Source organism: Trachurus trachurus (genome assembly GCF_905171665.1).
Source record: "Trachurus trachurus genome assembly, chromosome: 20".
Taxonomy (NCBI): Eukaryota; Metazoa; Chordata; class Actinopteri; order Carangiformes; family Carangidae; genus Trachurus; species Trachurus trachurus.
In genome coordinates, this window is record NC_139911.1 from 18,491,728 (window position 1) to 18,508,189 (window position 16,462).

Consider the following 16,462-nt stretch of genomic DNA (forward strand, 5'->3'; position numbering starts at 1 on the left):
AATGAATGACCACATGTGTTTATGAGCACTGCCTCATCCTGTGGGACCTCATAAATGACAAAATGTGTGTGATTTACATTTTTTGGAAGATGGCCGATAGGCTCATCTTGAATAACTTATGCTGTATGCGCGGTCGCCAGTTCATCAATTAAAAGGATTACAATGAAACAATAGCGGGGATGCTATTGTGGAAGTTCTAGTTCAATGCATGTGCTGTTAAAAATATCCCTGAATGGTTATAATGAGAGGTGTGTGATTGAGAAGTGCTGAGGAATCAGATCCAGGAGAAGAAGTAGTAACACATGCGATGCTGTGTTCTTCTCTCTGGGCTCTTGTAAAAGAAAATGAACCAGTAAATGCTCCAGTGCTTTCCTCCCAATCATCTGTGATTTTCTGTTTTGTAATTGCAGTGAAAGGCAATGCTGCTCCCAATGCAGCTGGGATGGAGGGATGATGAGAAGAAAATAGTCCAGTGTAAAGGGAATATCATTCAATTGTAGCCAAGCTATTGTCTGTGCTTTCAGTGTTATCAAGATGTTAGATCTGAAATTATTACATGTTATTAAGAAGAGTTTATTATAGAATAAATGATTCCATGACCGATGGCTAAATAAGAAAAATACCATGACCCTGTCATCTTAAAAACAAAGACCAGGTCTCCTCTCTGCTGCATCGCAACCTTTTGTCCTCTTTCCTTCCTTCTGATTTGTGAGTTCGTGTGACGGAAAACTACAACATGTCTCATTTCCCGAACACTGGAAAGAAATTCTTATCGCCAGGCAGCTTTTCTCTCATTAACATTTTATTAGTGAAATCTGAAGAGAGTTTCAAAGAAGCGTCGCGAGCCAGGCACACAGAGCGCTTGCTTATTCAGGAGTTCTTGGTCTCAGAGGGGAGTCGGTTTTGTTCTGGAATAACCTATCAAAAAAGTTATCTACTCCCTGCTGTGGTTTAAAACCTGCTCCAACACAGGTATTTACATCACAAAGAAAGCCAAGCCAAAAAATAAAAAAAAACCTCACTGTACAACTGTTTAGATGATGAATGTCATGGAGATTTTAAAGCATCTTCATCCTGTTGAGCTAAAGTGGCCACTCACCATCTTTTTGACTGGCTCCAGACAGCGACTTCATTCATAGCAGTGGACTTCTACTGACTTTGTGGGGAAGCAGGGTCACTGATCTGATAATAGAGACACAGGAAGAACCAGGAAGTTGTTTTTCCTCTTAACATTACAATTCAATTTAGTGTCATATGAATTAAGATAAAATTGTTATTCTTTCCAGTGACTCTTTGTTTCTGACATTTGGCCAAAGCATCATGGGAACAGAATATTTGCTGTCATATCTTTGCTAAAAATATCAGTTTGTATGAAATGAAACGTCTACAGAGTATTAACACTGTGTTTAAGGAATAATAGGCTTTAGATAGAGACATGGTAATAACCGTAGCCTTTATTTTTAACTCCTGTATGCTGGTTACATCTCTGTATTGAACTCAGGAAGAAGAAGAAGGAAGTCAAATTATTATTGAATGAAAAGCAGAGGTTGGCGCCTTCATTCAGTTTTGAGGGACTGCTGACATATTCCAAGTTTATCAGTGGTATAAACTTTTAACTTGAATAAATTTGGTCTCGATTTCATTGGATGAATTCACTTAAAATCAGTATGCGTTAAAACATTAATTGTTATATTTTGTTGACTTTTAAATTCTCCCAGACAAAGGGGCAGTTTTAGTGTTAAAAGTTCTTTGTGAATTACGACTTGATTAAAAGTCAGGATTAAGTTGGGACTAGCCTACTTTTTGTATTTCTAATATTAGAATATGAGAAATGAAGTTGAGGTGAAAAGAAAAATGATGCTCTGGCTCTGTGTCCATTGTTTTAATATTAAGTAGCCTATTTTAGTTACACATCATGCAAACCCCAACCTTAGATAAACAGTTGAAAATGGATGGATGCACCATGCAAACATTATACAAAACTCTAGAAATAGTGTTATTAGAACTTCTGCAACGCCCCTGCTTTGCTTCTAGTCATGGATGTATTTATCGGCGCCATAAATCAGTACAGCACAGTACAGTCATGATTGCTGAAGAGTTGTAAACCTCCAGTGAAGCCATCATCATCTCCCCTCCCACTATCCGCACCATTGATTTCACTACTCCACTGTCTACTCCACTCCCTCAGACAAAGAGGACCAGTAGTGACTGTTGGCTTCCAGCTGTTCACTGTTTGAACAGGCAGCTCTGACAGGGATCCTCCATCCCCACCCAGGGAGAGCAGCAGCAGCCATTCAGCAGCAGCAGCTCTCTGCAGCAGGACACACACACACACACACACACCCTTTCTCTCACGTAAAAGCAAATATGCAAAAATATCTTCTGCCACACTGACTTCACTGATTCACTCATATTTTTGTTTTCCTTAGTTTCATGCTCCATGTTGGGCGTTGGAAAATGTGGCTGGCACCATCACTACATCAGAGAGTACAATCCGTTTTATGAGTCTTCTCATTCTCCCTGAGCAACTGACTGTTTTTCTTACTCATAATGTTCAAAAATACACTCTCTTAGCCAAGTACGCTCTTAATTAAATTACTGTCCCAAGTGTGTGTGTGCTGAAAATTTCTCAAGCATGGTTTGCTAAGATAAAAAACTACTTTTTTTGTCAGAAGGGTGGGTTTATTTCCCACCAAGTAGAAACAGCTTTTCAAAAAAATGCAGTGTTTGAATAACAATTTTGTCTCAATCTCAATGTGTTTTCCTGGTTTTAGCATAAAATATAATGAATACAGTGCATTGTCCACAATAACTACATAATCTTATATCCGTTCATAGTCCAGGTCTTGTGTTATAATTAGCTAGTGACACCTTGTGGCAGAAAGAGGCTAGGTAAATATATACGTAACACACGATTATGTCACAACCTGTTGAGGTTATATTTTGAATCAGTCAAATGCATCTTGACCCAGGACACAGTGCTGATGGCATCCGTTGTTCACACACACATACACACATCTGGCCTGTAGCAGTCAGAGTGACCTGCACCCTGTTGCTTTGGCAACAACACTTTCCTCAACATGGTGCCTGCCAGTAAGTGCAGACACAGAGCAGGACCATGCAAGTACTTCACCTTTCTCTTAGCCATCCCTGACACATGAACACTCCTGAATACCAGACTGTGGACAATACCCACAGTGTGAAATACACCCAGGCAGTCTTCATTCATATCAAAGCTGTGACACAGCAGCATATACAGGCTGGTATATTTATAACCCAAGTGAGGACCTGGTTAGATATTTGCCTGTGGCTCCTGATCTTCGACATTTCCAGTTAGGGTTTAAGAAAACATCAGTTAATGTTGTGCTGTTCTGAATAGAGAGACGGTGACTCAAGCACGTACCAAACATTCTCACAGTCGAAGCAGCATATAACCTTGTATTTGACTTCCAATGGCAACAGTTGTCTGTGTAAAGTATTTCAGAATGTGCCACAAAAGTTGACTCACAGATTTTTCAAATTTTCTCAATCATTATTATTTTGTTAAACCACATATGGCGCCTCTGTTCATTACAGTAGCACATGCTTTACGATCATTAGGAACAAAGAGTCAATTATTATTTCAAAAACACACCCACCTCAATATCACTGAGCTCAGATCAGTCGGGCTGAACCCCAAAGCCAGCAGATGCCCAGTGAACAGGCCGCGCCCTCTCACGTCCAGAGCTGAGCGGCTGCAGTACGCCCTCTGAGTTTTATCATCCCTGTTAAACATGTCTCACAAATGAGGCGGCCATTCTAAATCCTCACATCTGGCACCTTAAGACTTCCTGATTTGTGAAAGATGGTCATATGAACATTTGAGCCAAACGTCTTGTAGAAAGAGCAGCTACCTTTTCCTTTTAGTTCAAATATTCCATGAGGACATTGTTTTGACTCCAATTTAGTCATAACAACAGAAAATAGGTCCTTAGCTTTGTTTGGGCCGTAGCTAGACGCTGTGTTGATTCCTCACTTTGTGTGTACAGGTTTTTAGCTCAAGTGTGATTACATTGCCTAGTGGAAGCAGCTACTCGAGCTTTTATCTCCGAGTTACTCCAAACACTGTAGAAGATTGGCTATACTTCTGTGTCCACTCATGTGTGTCCATGTTTTTGGAGTTTCAGATAGACTTGAGCAAGTTTGAATTCAGTCAACCGTGTTATAGACATAGCCCTTTGAGTGGGACATTTATGGTTGTATGTTCAAAAGCTCACACACACCCACACACCCACACACAAACAGCCTGGCACTGACAAAATCCACTCGTCGACTTCAAGTGTTTACATTCCTACGATTACAAAGTTTTAAAATGACCTTCCAAATCATTCATCCAGGTTTCTGTGGCTCAACTTGAGAGGGAATCCACATACTAAAGTTGTTTAAAGGAAGGGGAGAAGGTTGTGTGGTGCATTTTCCTTGTTTGTTTCAGATGTGTTGTTTACTGCACAAACAGATGTCTCTGATTTTGTTGCCATCCCAGTTCATATCCAGCCACTCTCTCTCTTAATCTATTCTTTTCCTCCCTCTCTCAGTCTCACTCCCTCACCTTCATTGAATTTCACAGGCCGTGCTTCATTCTATTAAAAACAGGTGCTCGTCCTCTGGCCTAAAGTCAATATCAATAAACTTGGCTGAAATTGCCTTTGTGAGTTTTTACTGAGCTAATAAGAGAGCAGGCCCACTCACTCACTCCCGCGCATATTCGCACACCATACGCACACTTTTCCCTATCACCTAAACTTCCACCCCTTTAAAAAAAAAAATTGCTATAAAACAGTTGCGTACGTCAGTTATTTCCACTCTCACTTTGCGATAACCCGACGCCCTGAACAGAAGGTCAGAAATCAATCAGATAACGTTTTATCGCCGGGCGACCTCCAGCATCCCCTCGTGAATCTCGGCCAGTTGAAGCACTGATGTCTCTGCAGTCGGTGTAATCGCTGGTAAACGGTTGCAGTGTTAAAGTGTCACAGTCTTAACACCTACACAAGTCCATTGCTGATCCACATAGCAGCTGTTACTCTCCTCAAAGGAGGGCCAATGTGTTTGAATCAGGGTGTCAGTTGCCAAGTATGAAGTCAAACATCTGTATCTGCAAGGGTGGAGGAGGTGGAATGGTGTGTATGATTGACAGATATGTATGGATAAACATTTACAAATAAAACCTCATAATGACTTGACTTCTAAAATGCAAAACCTGAAATCTGTATATTAAAATTATTATTATTAAAATTAATATTCCAGTTGTTTTTTAGGTTTTCTGTGGAAATAATTTATGGAGCCCAGATGGTTTCAACAGCCATGACACACCTGTTTCTTTGTGATGTGTGTAGTGAGATATAATGCATGGGATAATGAGGAGAGGAGGAATAGATAAACTGTTTGTGCAGACAGACTGAGGCACTGTGTTTGTATGTGTGGGAAATGTACGGAAAGCTTCTATAAAACTTAATGACACAGATTGAGCTAAATTACCACGCAGCCTAACACACTCTCTTCTCTTCCTCCACTCCCCTCTATCTATCTATCTCTCTCTCTCTCTCTCTCTAGGGCTCCATCCAGCAGCTGGTGCTGAAGTCAGATCCCACGGCCCCAGATGACCAGTGTGAGGAGGACGATCCTTATGTTAGTGAGCATGGAAACACAACACAGACACACACATAGTTCAGCCCTTACTAGTTCTGACAGAGCACACCACTTCACCACTTCTGCAGTTTATACCTGGCATCATTGCTCCCTCTAGTGGTGATAATAGTGCACTACCATACACATTGCCAAGCCTTTCTTCATAGCTTTGAATATTTGGTTTCCTTGTTACCAGTTATTAGTTAGACGAACTCCTAATGTTTTCATCCATTTTACTAGTTGAACATTGCAGTGCTCTTGTGCATAAAACTAGTGTTTAGAATGTGAAATATAAATAGCATTTAGTCACATTTAGATTTGCCAGATGTGAAATTAGTGGAAATTCTGAGTAAAGGCTCAATAGGAGATTTCTGCTCCTTTCATCAGTCCATTTAGAAATTATTATTGGATGTACACTTTAAAAGTGCATTTCTCAAAATAAACCATGTGTACAAACCAACAATTGTACACAAAGTAATGAATCACTGCATGTGTTGTTTCAAGTGTTTTTGTTCTATTTCATAACTCTGACAAATGGACCCCTATAATCAAAGCACTGTGGTGTCATTATGGTTGGAAATAGAAAAGTAGATTACTTTTTTTTAAGGACAATCATTTTGAGTGAATTAAGTCGTGCTCTCAGGGCTAATTGGTTGTTTTTGCTTCACATATATTTTGTTCTCATGTATTCATCAAATCTGATTTCAGTGGCTGAGTAATTACAAACAGTGGGAATGCTAGTATTTAATGTATTTCTGGCATGGTTTCTGATCCATTTGTCTCTTTCCACAGCTTGAGGTCAGATGTCCTTTGTCTGTTAAGCAGCTTTTAATCATTTCTGTCCATGTTTATCTTCTCACTCTTTTTTTCCCCCTGCACTCGTCTCTCCCCAGGCCTCTGGATACGGGAGTGGTGATGATGCTTATGAGGACATTGCAGAAAGAGAAGAAGTGAAGAAGGTTGTGGAGGAGAGAGAGTATACCATGGTGTGTACTGTACAGACACACACACAGATACACACTGGTACACACCACACCATCCCCCTGTCCTTCTTATTTAGTTGGTCTGGACTTGGACCAAAGAAAACAGCCCTTATCCTTTTAGGCCTGGTGGAGACTGGAACATGGCGATATGTGCAGCTCTCTGCCAGCATCACTCTGCTCCCAAATGAAGAGGGAAAAATACGACAGTGTGGAGAGACAGGGGTGAAAAGACTTCTATGTTATTTGACTTAGGGATAAATATAGTAACTTAGACAACTTCAATCACAAGAAAGTGGTTGATGGCAGTGTGTTGCTTTCAACATCAAACACCAGCTTCTCTTTTAACGGATTGCTTTTTTCTCTGATTCAAAGAAAAGAGATTAAAAATAACCTTCAGTGGATGATCCTGCTTAACTGTAGGAGGTTCTCAGTCTTTTGCTTTCCTAGATGGTGGCAGAAGACAGATTCCTTATCTTTAAGAACTGATGTTTCTCTTTATAATATGTTTAAAAAAGATGGAGCTCAGATTTTAGCTCGACAAACACCAACGTCAAAACAGATTTAATGATGGAGAAACAACCAACCTTAATCAAGAAACCAAGAGTCTAAATTGTAGTAAACAGGAAAATGAGAAAATTAGATTCATACCAACAGTATGGCAGGGTAGAGACTTCAGACTACAATACCATCTAAATGAGCCAGGCTCTCTACATCTTGGCTGCAATATGAAGGGAGTCATTCACTGGCAGGAGTTGTCTTTCCCCCAGACAAATTTGCCACTTCCTGCCATTAAATGCCTTTTTGCTTATATGGTCTCTCACACATGCTCACCTGACACAGTTTTCACCTCGTCATTCATAAACTAGAGGAAACAAGGGAGCACAAAATATAAAACACAACCACAACTGTGCCCAGATGTCTGAAACAGCAGCTTATTTTCAGTAGTGGTAGTCAGGTTGTTTTTCTTCCATTCTTTTCAGCTCCATCCTGTAATTTTTGTTCTTTAGGAAAACAGAATCCTAACAGGATGATGTGAGTCTCCGTGGGCAGTAGATTTTAGTGCTCATCGACAGGCTGTCACGCCACTGTAGGCCCAAGTGAAATACTTTTACTCTGACTTGACTGATGCCTCCCAGAGTACCTCACTAACCTTCATCTTTATGTCACTGAGGTTTGAAATAACGGAATCACGAGGTGTTTTCCAGATGCGTAACAGCTCTTATCCAGCCAGTTCTGAGTGATAAATGTTTCCCTCATCCCTCATCAGGACAGTCAGATGACAGATTAAAATACTTCTGAGGACAGTAAAGATTTATTTCTTTTTTTATCATCAGTTGTTCCATGGCTCATTCATAAACAGGACAGCAGCTTTTTTCTGGGGCACCAGGTCAAGGCGCTCTGTCATCACTGTGTTGTGTGTAAAAATAATGCAGAGTTAATGTTGAAGTACTGCAGCGCTGTGAGCCAGCCTGGTGAAATGTGCTGAATGTTTCAGCCTCACACTGTAGTTGGATCTGGTCTGGGGGAAAACATTTCTGACCATCTGTAGCAAATACTCGCCCTTCGCTTGTTTGCGTTTGTTTTACATCATACACTGAGCAACAGTTTAGTTGGATTAAAACAAAAGTTTAAGTCATATAGTTTCATAGTTTTAAGAATTACACCCCCCACCTAATGTTTTCCAGCCCCTCCCAGAGCTGGACCCCACTTACAGCAGCCCGGTCCGAGCTCCGCCCACTGAGATGTCAACAAACTATGATGATGATGGTGAAGATGACGTGGAGGAGACTTCAGGACAGGAGGAGGAGGAGATGACCACAGTTAGACCACCAATGGAAGGTAGCCTGCCTCTGTCAGTGATGGAAACCTGTTTTCACTGAGCCTTCAGATGCAGAGTAATCATTCTACACATGGAAACAATCTCCAACTAGCTGTGTGTCCTGATGGAGCAATGATGTTGCAGTAGATATCCACGGTCTTATATTTCTCAGTTTAGCCAGCAGATGGTGCTGCTTCATTTCCTCACCTCTCTGTTTCTGCCCTAAATTAAAAACAAGTAAAACTAAACTATACATGATGCAATAATAGTTGTGACATTTAAAAAACCCTGTGTCTCTGTGTCACAGTACAATCATACCAGATGACCACCCCAGCCTCCATACTGGACACTGTAAGTACTGACTCTCTTCGTTAAATGAAGCAGGTTTTGTGACGGATGCTGTTGATTAGCTCATTATACTGCAGTGTCCTGATGAAATTAAAACTCTGCTCTCGTACAGCTTGATGATTTGATTTATTACAGGAAATGAGTGAAAAAATGAATCTGTCACTGAATCTATGTGATGATTAGTCCCTCCAGGTGTCTCCGGGGCAGAAAGGGGAGCGAGGGGACCCAGGTCCAGCCGGTCCCCCAGGGCCCCCTGGTTCTCCGGGACAGGCCTCTGGAGACGGGGTTGGGGGGGAGCCGGGACCACGGGGACCACAAGGGCCAGAGGGACCTACAGGCCCACCTGGATCACGTGGGGAAGATGGACAGCCTGTGAGTTATAAATGCATAATTTCCCTTCATTCAAATGTCCTATTTTTTAAGGTAGTGTTCTATATTTTCCTGAGTTTCCAGAGTTTTGTCTGTTGTTTATGTTAGCTCTTTAGGTCAAAAGATAGAATTAAAGAATGGTTTTCTGCTTTTGTCTTTTCTCCAGGGAACCAAAGGTGACCCTGGTTTGCCGGTAAGTGAAGTTGTTCGTCTTGTAGATTTATAGGTTTCCTCTTACAAGAGTCTTTTTTTTAGTGTCTGGGGAAAACTGATCCAGGCATGTACCCATTCTGTGTTACATGACCTGACATCTGATATTCCACTGTCTCTGTTGTATTGAGCACAGCTGTGATTGTCTTTTTTCCCAGGGAGCTACTGGGATTCCAGGATTCCCAGGACTGCAGGGCGAGCCTGGTCCTAAGGGAGAAAAGGTTGGCAATTCACATTACATTAATAGCATAATATGTGACGCTGAATATCGTTAGAATGGAAATATTATTTTCAATCTTACCCCTACATATGGCCATCGTCACACTATGACTATTTAACTGAGTCAAAGAATGAATTGGTAATTATGATTACGGTACTTAAAATCCCCCAAAACCCATAAATATCCCATGGTTCTTTGTCAGGGTGACACTGGTGTTGGATTACCTGGCCCTCCAGGGCCTCCTGGACCTGCAGGTCGAACTAGCAAATCTTCCATGTTCCTGGTAAGTCTTTAGATTTTTTATCTTGTGTAGTGGTCATTGATGGCAGTCAACAATAAGTCGGACTGGGGCGGTGCGTGGCGCAGTGGTTAAAGCGGCCGCCCCATGTAGAGGCTACAGTCCTCAACACAGGCGTCCCCGGTTCGAATCCCGCATCGGGCAGACCTTTCCTGCATGTCATTCCCCCTCTCTCTGCCTCCCCCTTTCCTGTCTATCTGACCGTGTGCTATCCAATAAAGGCAAAAAGGCCCAAAAATATACTTAAAAAAAAAAAAAACAGTAAGTCGGACTAAAGATTTAAGACCAGTGGTTTTGGAGCTTTGGCCTAAAATAAGTTAAAGCGGTAGTGCATAACTTTTACATGCCTGTAAATGTTTGATACATACTGTAAATGCATACATTACTGCTCACCACATGTAGAGCTAATGACTGTGTGGCCCTTCGGTGGAGTCCACGCTAAACCAAGATGCAGGTTTGCTTCACCACAGGAAGTGAATGTCTCATTTGCTTTCTGTGGCGAAGCATCAATCTCATAGACTGGAATTGAACCGGTTTATTAGCTGTTATTTGCATATGTGTGTGACCGCAGCTTCAGCCGCAACCACATGCAGCACCAGCAGGTGATTATGCTTCACCTGTCGCTGCCAGCATTGGTGTGTGTGTGCGACTGCAGGCTATTCTGCCAGACACAATGTGGAAGCACCGGCAGTGTTTTTGTAATGAAGCAGAATTCCTCTAGGGGTCGACAGAAGTTACGCCTGAAGATTCAGTAGATGGGCTTCATGCTGAAATCCCCAATGTCATTTTTTGTTGTACCTTAATTCTGTCAGTAATTTCATTAATCACACATTCATGGTCTAATTACTCTGCTGTTGATCTGGATTTGTTAGGGTGCCTCTGTTCAGATGTCGCTAGATGCTCAGTCATCTTTGCTTGAGTTTGAAATCAAAGGAAGTAAGAGCTTCAGACGGTCTTTGATCTGTTGGATTTCATTCACAGTGGAGGAGATGAATCCCAAATATCTGAAGCCTCTTAGGTTTATTTGGCAAATTTGATGTATTTCATGTTTGCTGCAATGTTGAGTGGCACTGGCATCAGTCCTTTTCATTGTGTTGACTCACTGTCATTTCTATGCACCAGTGATATATCGAAATGAGACTTTAAAAATGAACTTGGTCCCAAGTGAAGAATTCATCATATAAAATGACTAATGCCCGGCCTGATGATTAATGTCTGTAGATGTAATAGATGAAGCTTTGAAGAAAATGACGCCTGAATAAAATATGAAGAATTTACACATTGTGACACATAATGTCAAACTGACTGGTTGTGTCTTCTATCCATCAGGAGGGGTCAGGATTTGAAGACTTTGACAGTGATGCAGAAATTTTGAGGGTGAGTGACTTTCTGTCGTCTTCAGTCTTGTCCCAATTGATCTTTATTATTTATATGTAGACTTATTGCAGTTAGTTCTCATTTCTATAAAACTGTGTATGATATTGATTTCTGCTTAAGATGCTTTGTCACATTAAGTGGAAAAATATTACAAAGGCAAATTGTTTTGTACCATCAGGGGCCTCCAGGGCCTCCTGGCCCCCCAGGTCAACCAGGGCCCCCAGTTGAAGGCATGCTCCCCGGACTACCTGGGACCCCTGGGAAAGATGGGAAGGATGGAGAGCAGGGTGAACCCGGACTCCCCGTAAGATCAGCTTTTCTCCCTCCCTGTCTTTTCTCTCAGTTTTCATTTAGAGCACAAACAAAGAGCTTTGAGATATCATGGACAGTAATTAAAAATGAAATTAGACAAAGGAGTACTGATTCCTTTCTGAGAGAAGAGAGGAAGGATTTGTTGAAAGTGCTCTGAAAGCTTTCTGACTGACTCCTCTCTAGTCTTCAGAACACATGCACTGCTGACCTAGCTTCTGTTTCCAGGTGATTGAGGAGTGGTTTAGTGGCTCTGGTTCTGGACTTGGTTCTGGTTCAGGGTCCAGTCAGGTATTAACATTTGGCCCCATCAGGTCTATGGGGCTGAAAAGACAGTATTTCCCCCGACTTCACAAGATGGCCTGAGCTGTAGCATCCGTTGGGAGGAAATGTGTCTTTTTGTCTTTACAATATTAGAGGCTTTTACTAACGGTGTGAATGGACTCACAGGTCTGCATTATTTACTGCGCCACTGTTTGGTTTAGGTGTGTGCAATCCTATGGATGGTAGCTGCAACTAAACAACCCATGCTAATTAAGTCATAGATGTACAGTATTGTCTCCCTCCTAAATTCAGAAATCTAAGCACAGTCTCGTCTCTTCCAGGGAGTGGATGGAAAAGATGGCGACACAGGGCCTGCTGGGGAGAAGGGAGAGAGGGTGAGTAGTAATCATTACAGAATATATTACCAATGGACAAAGACATAAAAAGTACAAAACTGTAAATCTGAAGTTCTGTTGTTGCACAGTGCAGCAGAAAAGTCTGAGCTACTGCCTCCTGTGTGAATGCACAGCACCCCAGCCTTCATCTGGCTCCTGCTTGTGTGATTTCCACCACCGCTGTGTTTTGTATCATCTGATTTCCCTTGAGCAGGGCTCTCAGTGCTCCGTTCGCAAAAACAATTACAAACAAACTAAATAACCACCCAACACAAACAGCCAAGCTGTTAATGAGGTGACCCTGCGGACTAATAAAGCTAAGGGCCTCGAGTGTAAACAAGTCTGTGCTGCAGGAGCCGCTCTGCCTTTCTGTGAGACTGTGTTCGTTCTCTTGTCACTGCTGTAGTTAATGTTATTTGATTATCTTTTATTTGTTAACAGGGAGAGCCTGGTGGTAGCGGGCAGCCAGGACCAAAGGTACGGACTGTCGTGAATCATCATCACTGACGTTAGCTGTAATTCACACTGGCACTGGGACCCAATGTGGTATTAGTACATATGCATCTTAAGCAATGGATCAACATTTTGAATTTTTCACGTGTCCCAGGGAGATCAGGGCCCTGCAGGGTTCCCAGGCCTTCCAGGGTCAGAGGGTCCAGAAGGGCAGCCTGGTCCCAGGGGTCCACCCGGCCTTCCTGGTCCCCCCGGACCCTCTGGAAGAAGCTTCAGCTTGGACTTTGAGGTAAAGTCAAAACTATTTCATATTTGGGCTTTGATAATTCAAACGTGAACCTTGCACTGATGAACATCTCACATCATATAGAATCAATAAAGAATCACTGCTTTTGACCATTGGCTTTGACTTGCAGTCTGAACTTCATAAATGTCTTCTTCCTTTTTTTGCAGGATTTGGAAGGATCTGCCATGCAGAGCGGTTTTGGTGCTGCGCTCTCCAGAGGCCCACAGGTACAGCTGCAATGGGAGTGTCACAGTCACACTATTCTGCACCATATTATTATTATTTTTTCCATGGTATCGTTCATCATATCACTCTCAGTTAGTCTTGATGCACCAGACATTCAATTACAGTACTGTTTTCCACAGGGTCCTCCAGGACCTCCTGGAGTTCCAGGAGTCAAGGTAAGACGTGTGTGTATGTGCGTATGCTTCAAGTTGGATCTCACAGTAGTAATGGTTTGGTTTTAGGGTAAAGAATGGCATTAGTTAGTTTAAATGTAAACATAAATTCTTCTGTGTCTCGTAGGGTAAAGATGGTTTAGACGGCTCTGTGGGAGTGCCAGGACAAAAGGTGAGTATAGTTGGTTCAACTGTCCCTCTGTTGGACATTTCGAGATGTCTTTCTTTTTGAAAGTTGGTTTCCTTTTGATCAAAGTAAACAGCTGTTGAGTGAAAGACTACATGAATCCATAGGATGTGAACTCAACTCAACATGAGTCTCATGATGAAGAGTTGACTTTGCCTTTGGACAGAGATGTCCACAGACAATAGAAACAAAACAGTAAACATAGAGACAGACAAGACAAGAAATAAACTCTAAGTTCTTAATTCTTGTTCATAAACATGAATCTTGGAGATGCATTTTCCCCTGAACATTTACGCTGCACCAGGGATTTTCTGGAGAGTGATCGATATTGCTTTATTGTATCTGCAGGGGGAGCGAGGTGCTGCTGGAGCACCAGGACTTCCGGGACAGGACGGGCTAAAAGGGGAAGAGGTCAGAGAATGGATCAGCTGTTTAACATATCAATGGATTAATGATTTGATTACAATTAGCTTTACACTAGCTCAGAGTAGACAATTACTGACGGCTCTTCTGTGTGTTTTCCATAGTAAATAACTGATTATCGTTTTTTAAGAGCTACATTTCCTTTTAACTGCTGCTTATAATGGATTCCTCCTGGAATCTGTAAAATGTCTTGTCATTTTTAAACAAAATACATCATAGAGGGGATCAAGGTATAAACATGTGGAAAACACAAAAACAACACTGACAGAAACATACTGGGCTGCACTGTGACAATTTTCTTTTATCCTGTGTCATCTACAGGGACCAAAGGGGGACAGAGGTGATCCAGGACAGAAGGTAAAACCTTTCAGGGCAGGATATGTGAGAGGGTCAGACTTACAAGTGCACACTTCTGACATTTACAGAATTCCTTTTTGCTATTCAATGAAATGCTTTTCCAGGGCGAGAGGGGACGGGACGGACTCAGTTTTCCTGGGCCTCCGGGACCAGCTGGACCACCAGGACCTGTTATCAACCTCCAGGATGTAAGGGACATAGCAGTGTTGGCAGGACTGATACCGTACTGTCTTGTTGAGGGATGTGATCATGGTTGTTTCTCTTCCTGTCTCCTCTTTAGCTCCTACTTAATGATACAGACGGTGCCTTCAACTTCTCAGGGATTTTTGAAGCTCAGGGAGTTTCTGTGAGTATCAGGCAAAAAAGGAAACATCTGTTGGAGATCAAACGGTCTCGATGTCATAACAACAAAAGCTGCTTGTTTAGAATAGCTGCTGTTGGTTTCTATTGATGGAGCATGATACTCCTGCTGATGCTGCTGTCTGGTATCCTAAATAATCCTTGAACTGTGAAAAATAAAGTAGAGAGGATTTAAACTTGTTGACTATTGTGACACATTCAAACTTTTAGATGTGGGGTTATCTTGATGTTTACATTTCCTCAATGTTTGCAGGGACCACAGGGTCCAAAGGGAGATATTGGGTTGCCAGGTATCCAGGGACCTCCAGGACTGAAGGTAAGTGGGGCATGTGTACATCTGTACGACATCAAAAGAAGTAAAAAGGTTAAACAAACATGAGTTGTGGACTTAGTTGTCTGTGTTGTCAGAGTTTATACAAGTTTATACTTCTGCCTGTTGCTATTTATTTTGCCTCTGTCTCCATATGAGATGTTTGTTTATTGTGTTTCTGTATGCAGGGTGAGAGGGGCGAACCAGGATTTGTGGTTGCAGCAGATGGAGCGATGCTGTCAGGTCCAGTTGGGCCTAAAGGGGACAAGGTTAGATCTCTGATAGTTCTCCTTTTCCAGATCCAGATTTCCTTGCTGTCTTCTTTTGCATGCACTTACAAGGAGAATTAAATGTACACATGTACTTCAGGATTTGTCAATATAAACAGCGACCAACCATTTTGCAAACCACAGTGTAACCGTACATGACTGTTTTATTATTGTGTGTGTGCATGTGTAGGGAGCAAGTGGTTTTCCTGGACCTCGTGGAATTCCAGTAAGTACTGGCAAGAAGATCAAACAAAGTTTTACATCACAATAACCTTCAATTGTCTCTGCTGTTATGGATGACAGTTACAGTCACTTTGTTTTGTGTAGGGACCTACAGGGCCACCAGGACCAAAAGGAGAATATGGCTTCCCTGGAAGACCTGTAAGCTCCATGAACTCACCACACACGGCCAATATGTCAGACATTATCACCTCCTTATCTTTAATATTGATTGTTAGATTCAGTACCCATTCACATAACAATTGCTTGTCCTCTGTTGTGCAGATGCACCTGCTCTTTGATTAAGACTTACATCAAATTAAATCACACAATAAGGGTCAAGAAACTACCCCAAAAAGTCCCTGTAGGAATCATTAAAGTGAAATAGAATCTATACTATAGTTGTTGTGTAAGGTCTCTTTGTCTGTGTGTAGGGTCGTCCAGGCCTGATGGGACTAAAAGGAGAAAGAGGCGACCCTGCTGGGATGCCGGTGAGTGCTGCAGTAGGGTGGAAAAAAAATGTGTCAACACACTGACAGTGATAGTGGAAATGATAGTGTATCCTTAAAAGCTTGCGTTTTCTTATGATCCATTTTTCTTGTCTTGGAAGGGAGCCCCCGGTCCTCCTGGGCCACCGGGCCGCCCAGGAATATTCAACTGCCCCAAAGGAGTGAGCGCACGCACACACGCACGCACACACGCACACACACACGCACACACACAAAAAACTCACAGTTCTGACTCAGTATTTTCCAACCATCACCTGTTTTATATGCTGACTGTCTTGTCTCCTCTCCTGGTTCCTAAAGACAGTGTTCCCCATCCCTCTGAGACCCCACTGTAAAATGGCAGTAAGTTTCCATCCATGTGACCGTGTTGATATTGTAGCATGTGTTAACAAAATCTAATATCACAGCCTGTGTTGGAGAACTTGTTTTCTA

The 16,462-nt window shown here is 42.1% G+C and overlaps 1 protein-coding gene across 5 annotated transcripts in view; it reads left to right on the forward strand.

The window, feature by feature from the left end:
* Nucleotides 1-16,462, forward strand: part of LOC311003591 (uncharacterized protein) — a 100,664-nt gene that overhangs the window by 78,579 nt on the left and 5,623 nt on the right. For all 5 annotated transcript variants that reach the window (XM_083995361.1, XM_083995358.1, XM_083995359.1 and 2 more), the window contains 27 exons: nt 5,593-5,667; nt 6,561-6,653; nt 8,336-8,489; nt 8,777-8,820; nt 9,001-9,189; nt 9,353-9,379; nt 9,555-9,617; nt 9,819-9,899; nt 11,244-11,291; nt 11,470-11,595; nt 12,206-12,259; nt 12,701-12,736; nt 12,867-13,001; nt 13,166-13,225; nt 13,364-13,399; nt 13,524-13,568; nt 13,932-13,994; nt 14,328-14,363; nt 14,468-14,551; nt 14,644-14,709; nt 14,977-15,039; nt 15,222-15,302; nt 15,493-15,528; nt 15,630-15,683; nt 15,956-16,012; nt 16,132-16,191; nt 16,331-16,372. In XM_083995361.1, coding sequence (XP_083851487.1) covers nt 5,593-5,667; nt 6,561-6,653; nt 8,336-8,489; nt 8,777-8,820; nt 9,001-9,189; nt 9,353-9,379; nt 9,555-9,617; nt 9,819-9,899; nt 11,244-11,291; nt 11,470-11,595; nt 12,206-12,259; nt 12,701-12,736; nt 12,867-13,001; nt 13,166-13,225; nt 13,364-13,399; nt 13,524-13,568; nt 13,932-13,994; nt 14,328-14,363; nt 14,468-14,551; nt 14,644-14,709; nt 14,977-15,039; nt 15,222-15,302; nt 15,493-15,528; nt 15,630-15,683; nt 15,956-16,012; nt 16,132-16,191; nt 16,331-16,372 — 1,908 coding nt within the window. The remainder of the gene's footprint in view (nt 1-5,592; nt 5,668-6,560; nt 6,654-8,335; nt 8,490-8,776; nt 8,821-9,000; nt 9,190-9,352; nt 9,380-9,554; nt 9,618-9,818; nt 9,900-11,243; nt 11,292-11,469; nt 11,596-12,205; nt 12,260-12,700; nt 12,737-12,866; nt 13,002-13,165; nt 13,226-13,363; nt 13,400-13,523; nt 13,569-13,931; nt 13,995-14,327; nt 14,364-14,467; nt 14,552-14,643; nt 14,710-14,976; nt 15,040-15,221; nt 15,303-15,492; nt 15,529-15,629; nt 15,684-15,955; nt 16,013-16,131; nt 16,192-16,330; nt 16,373-16,462) is intronic.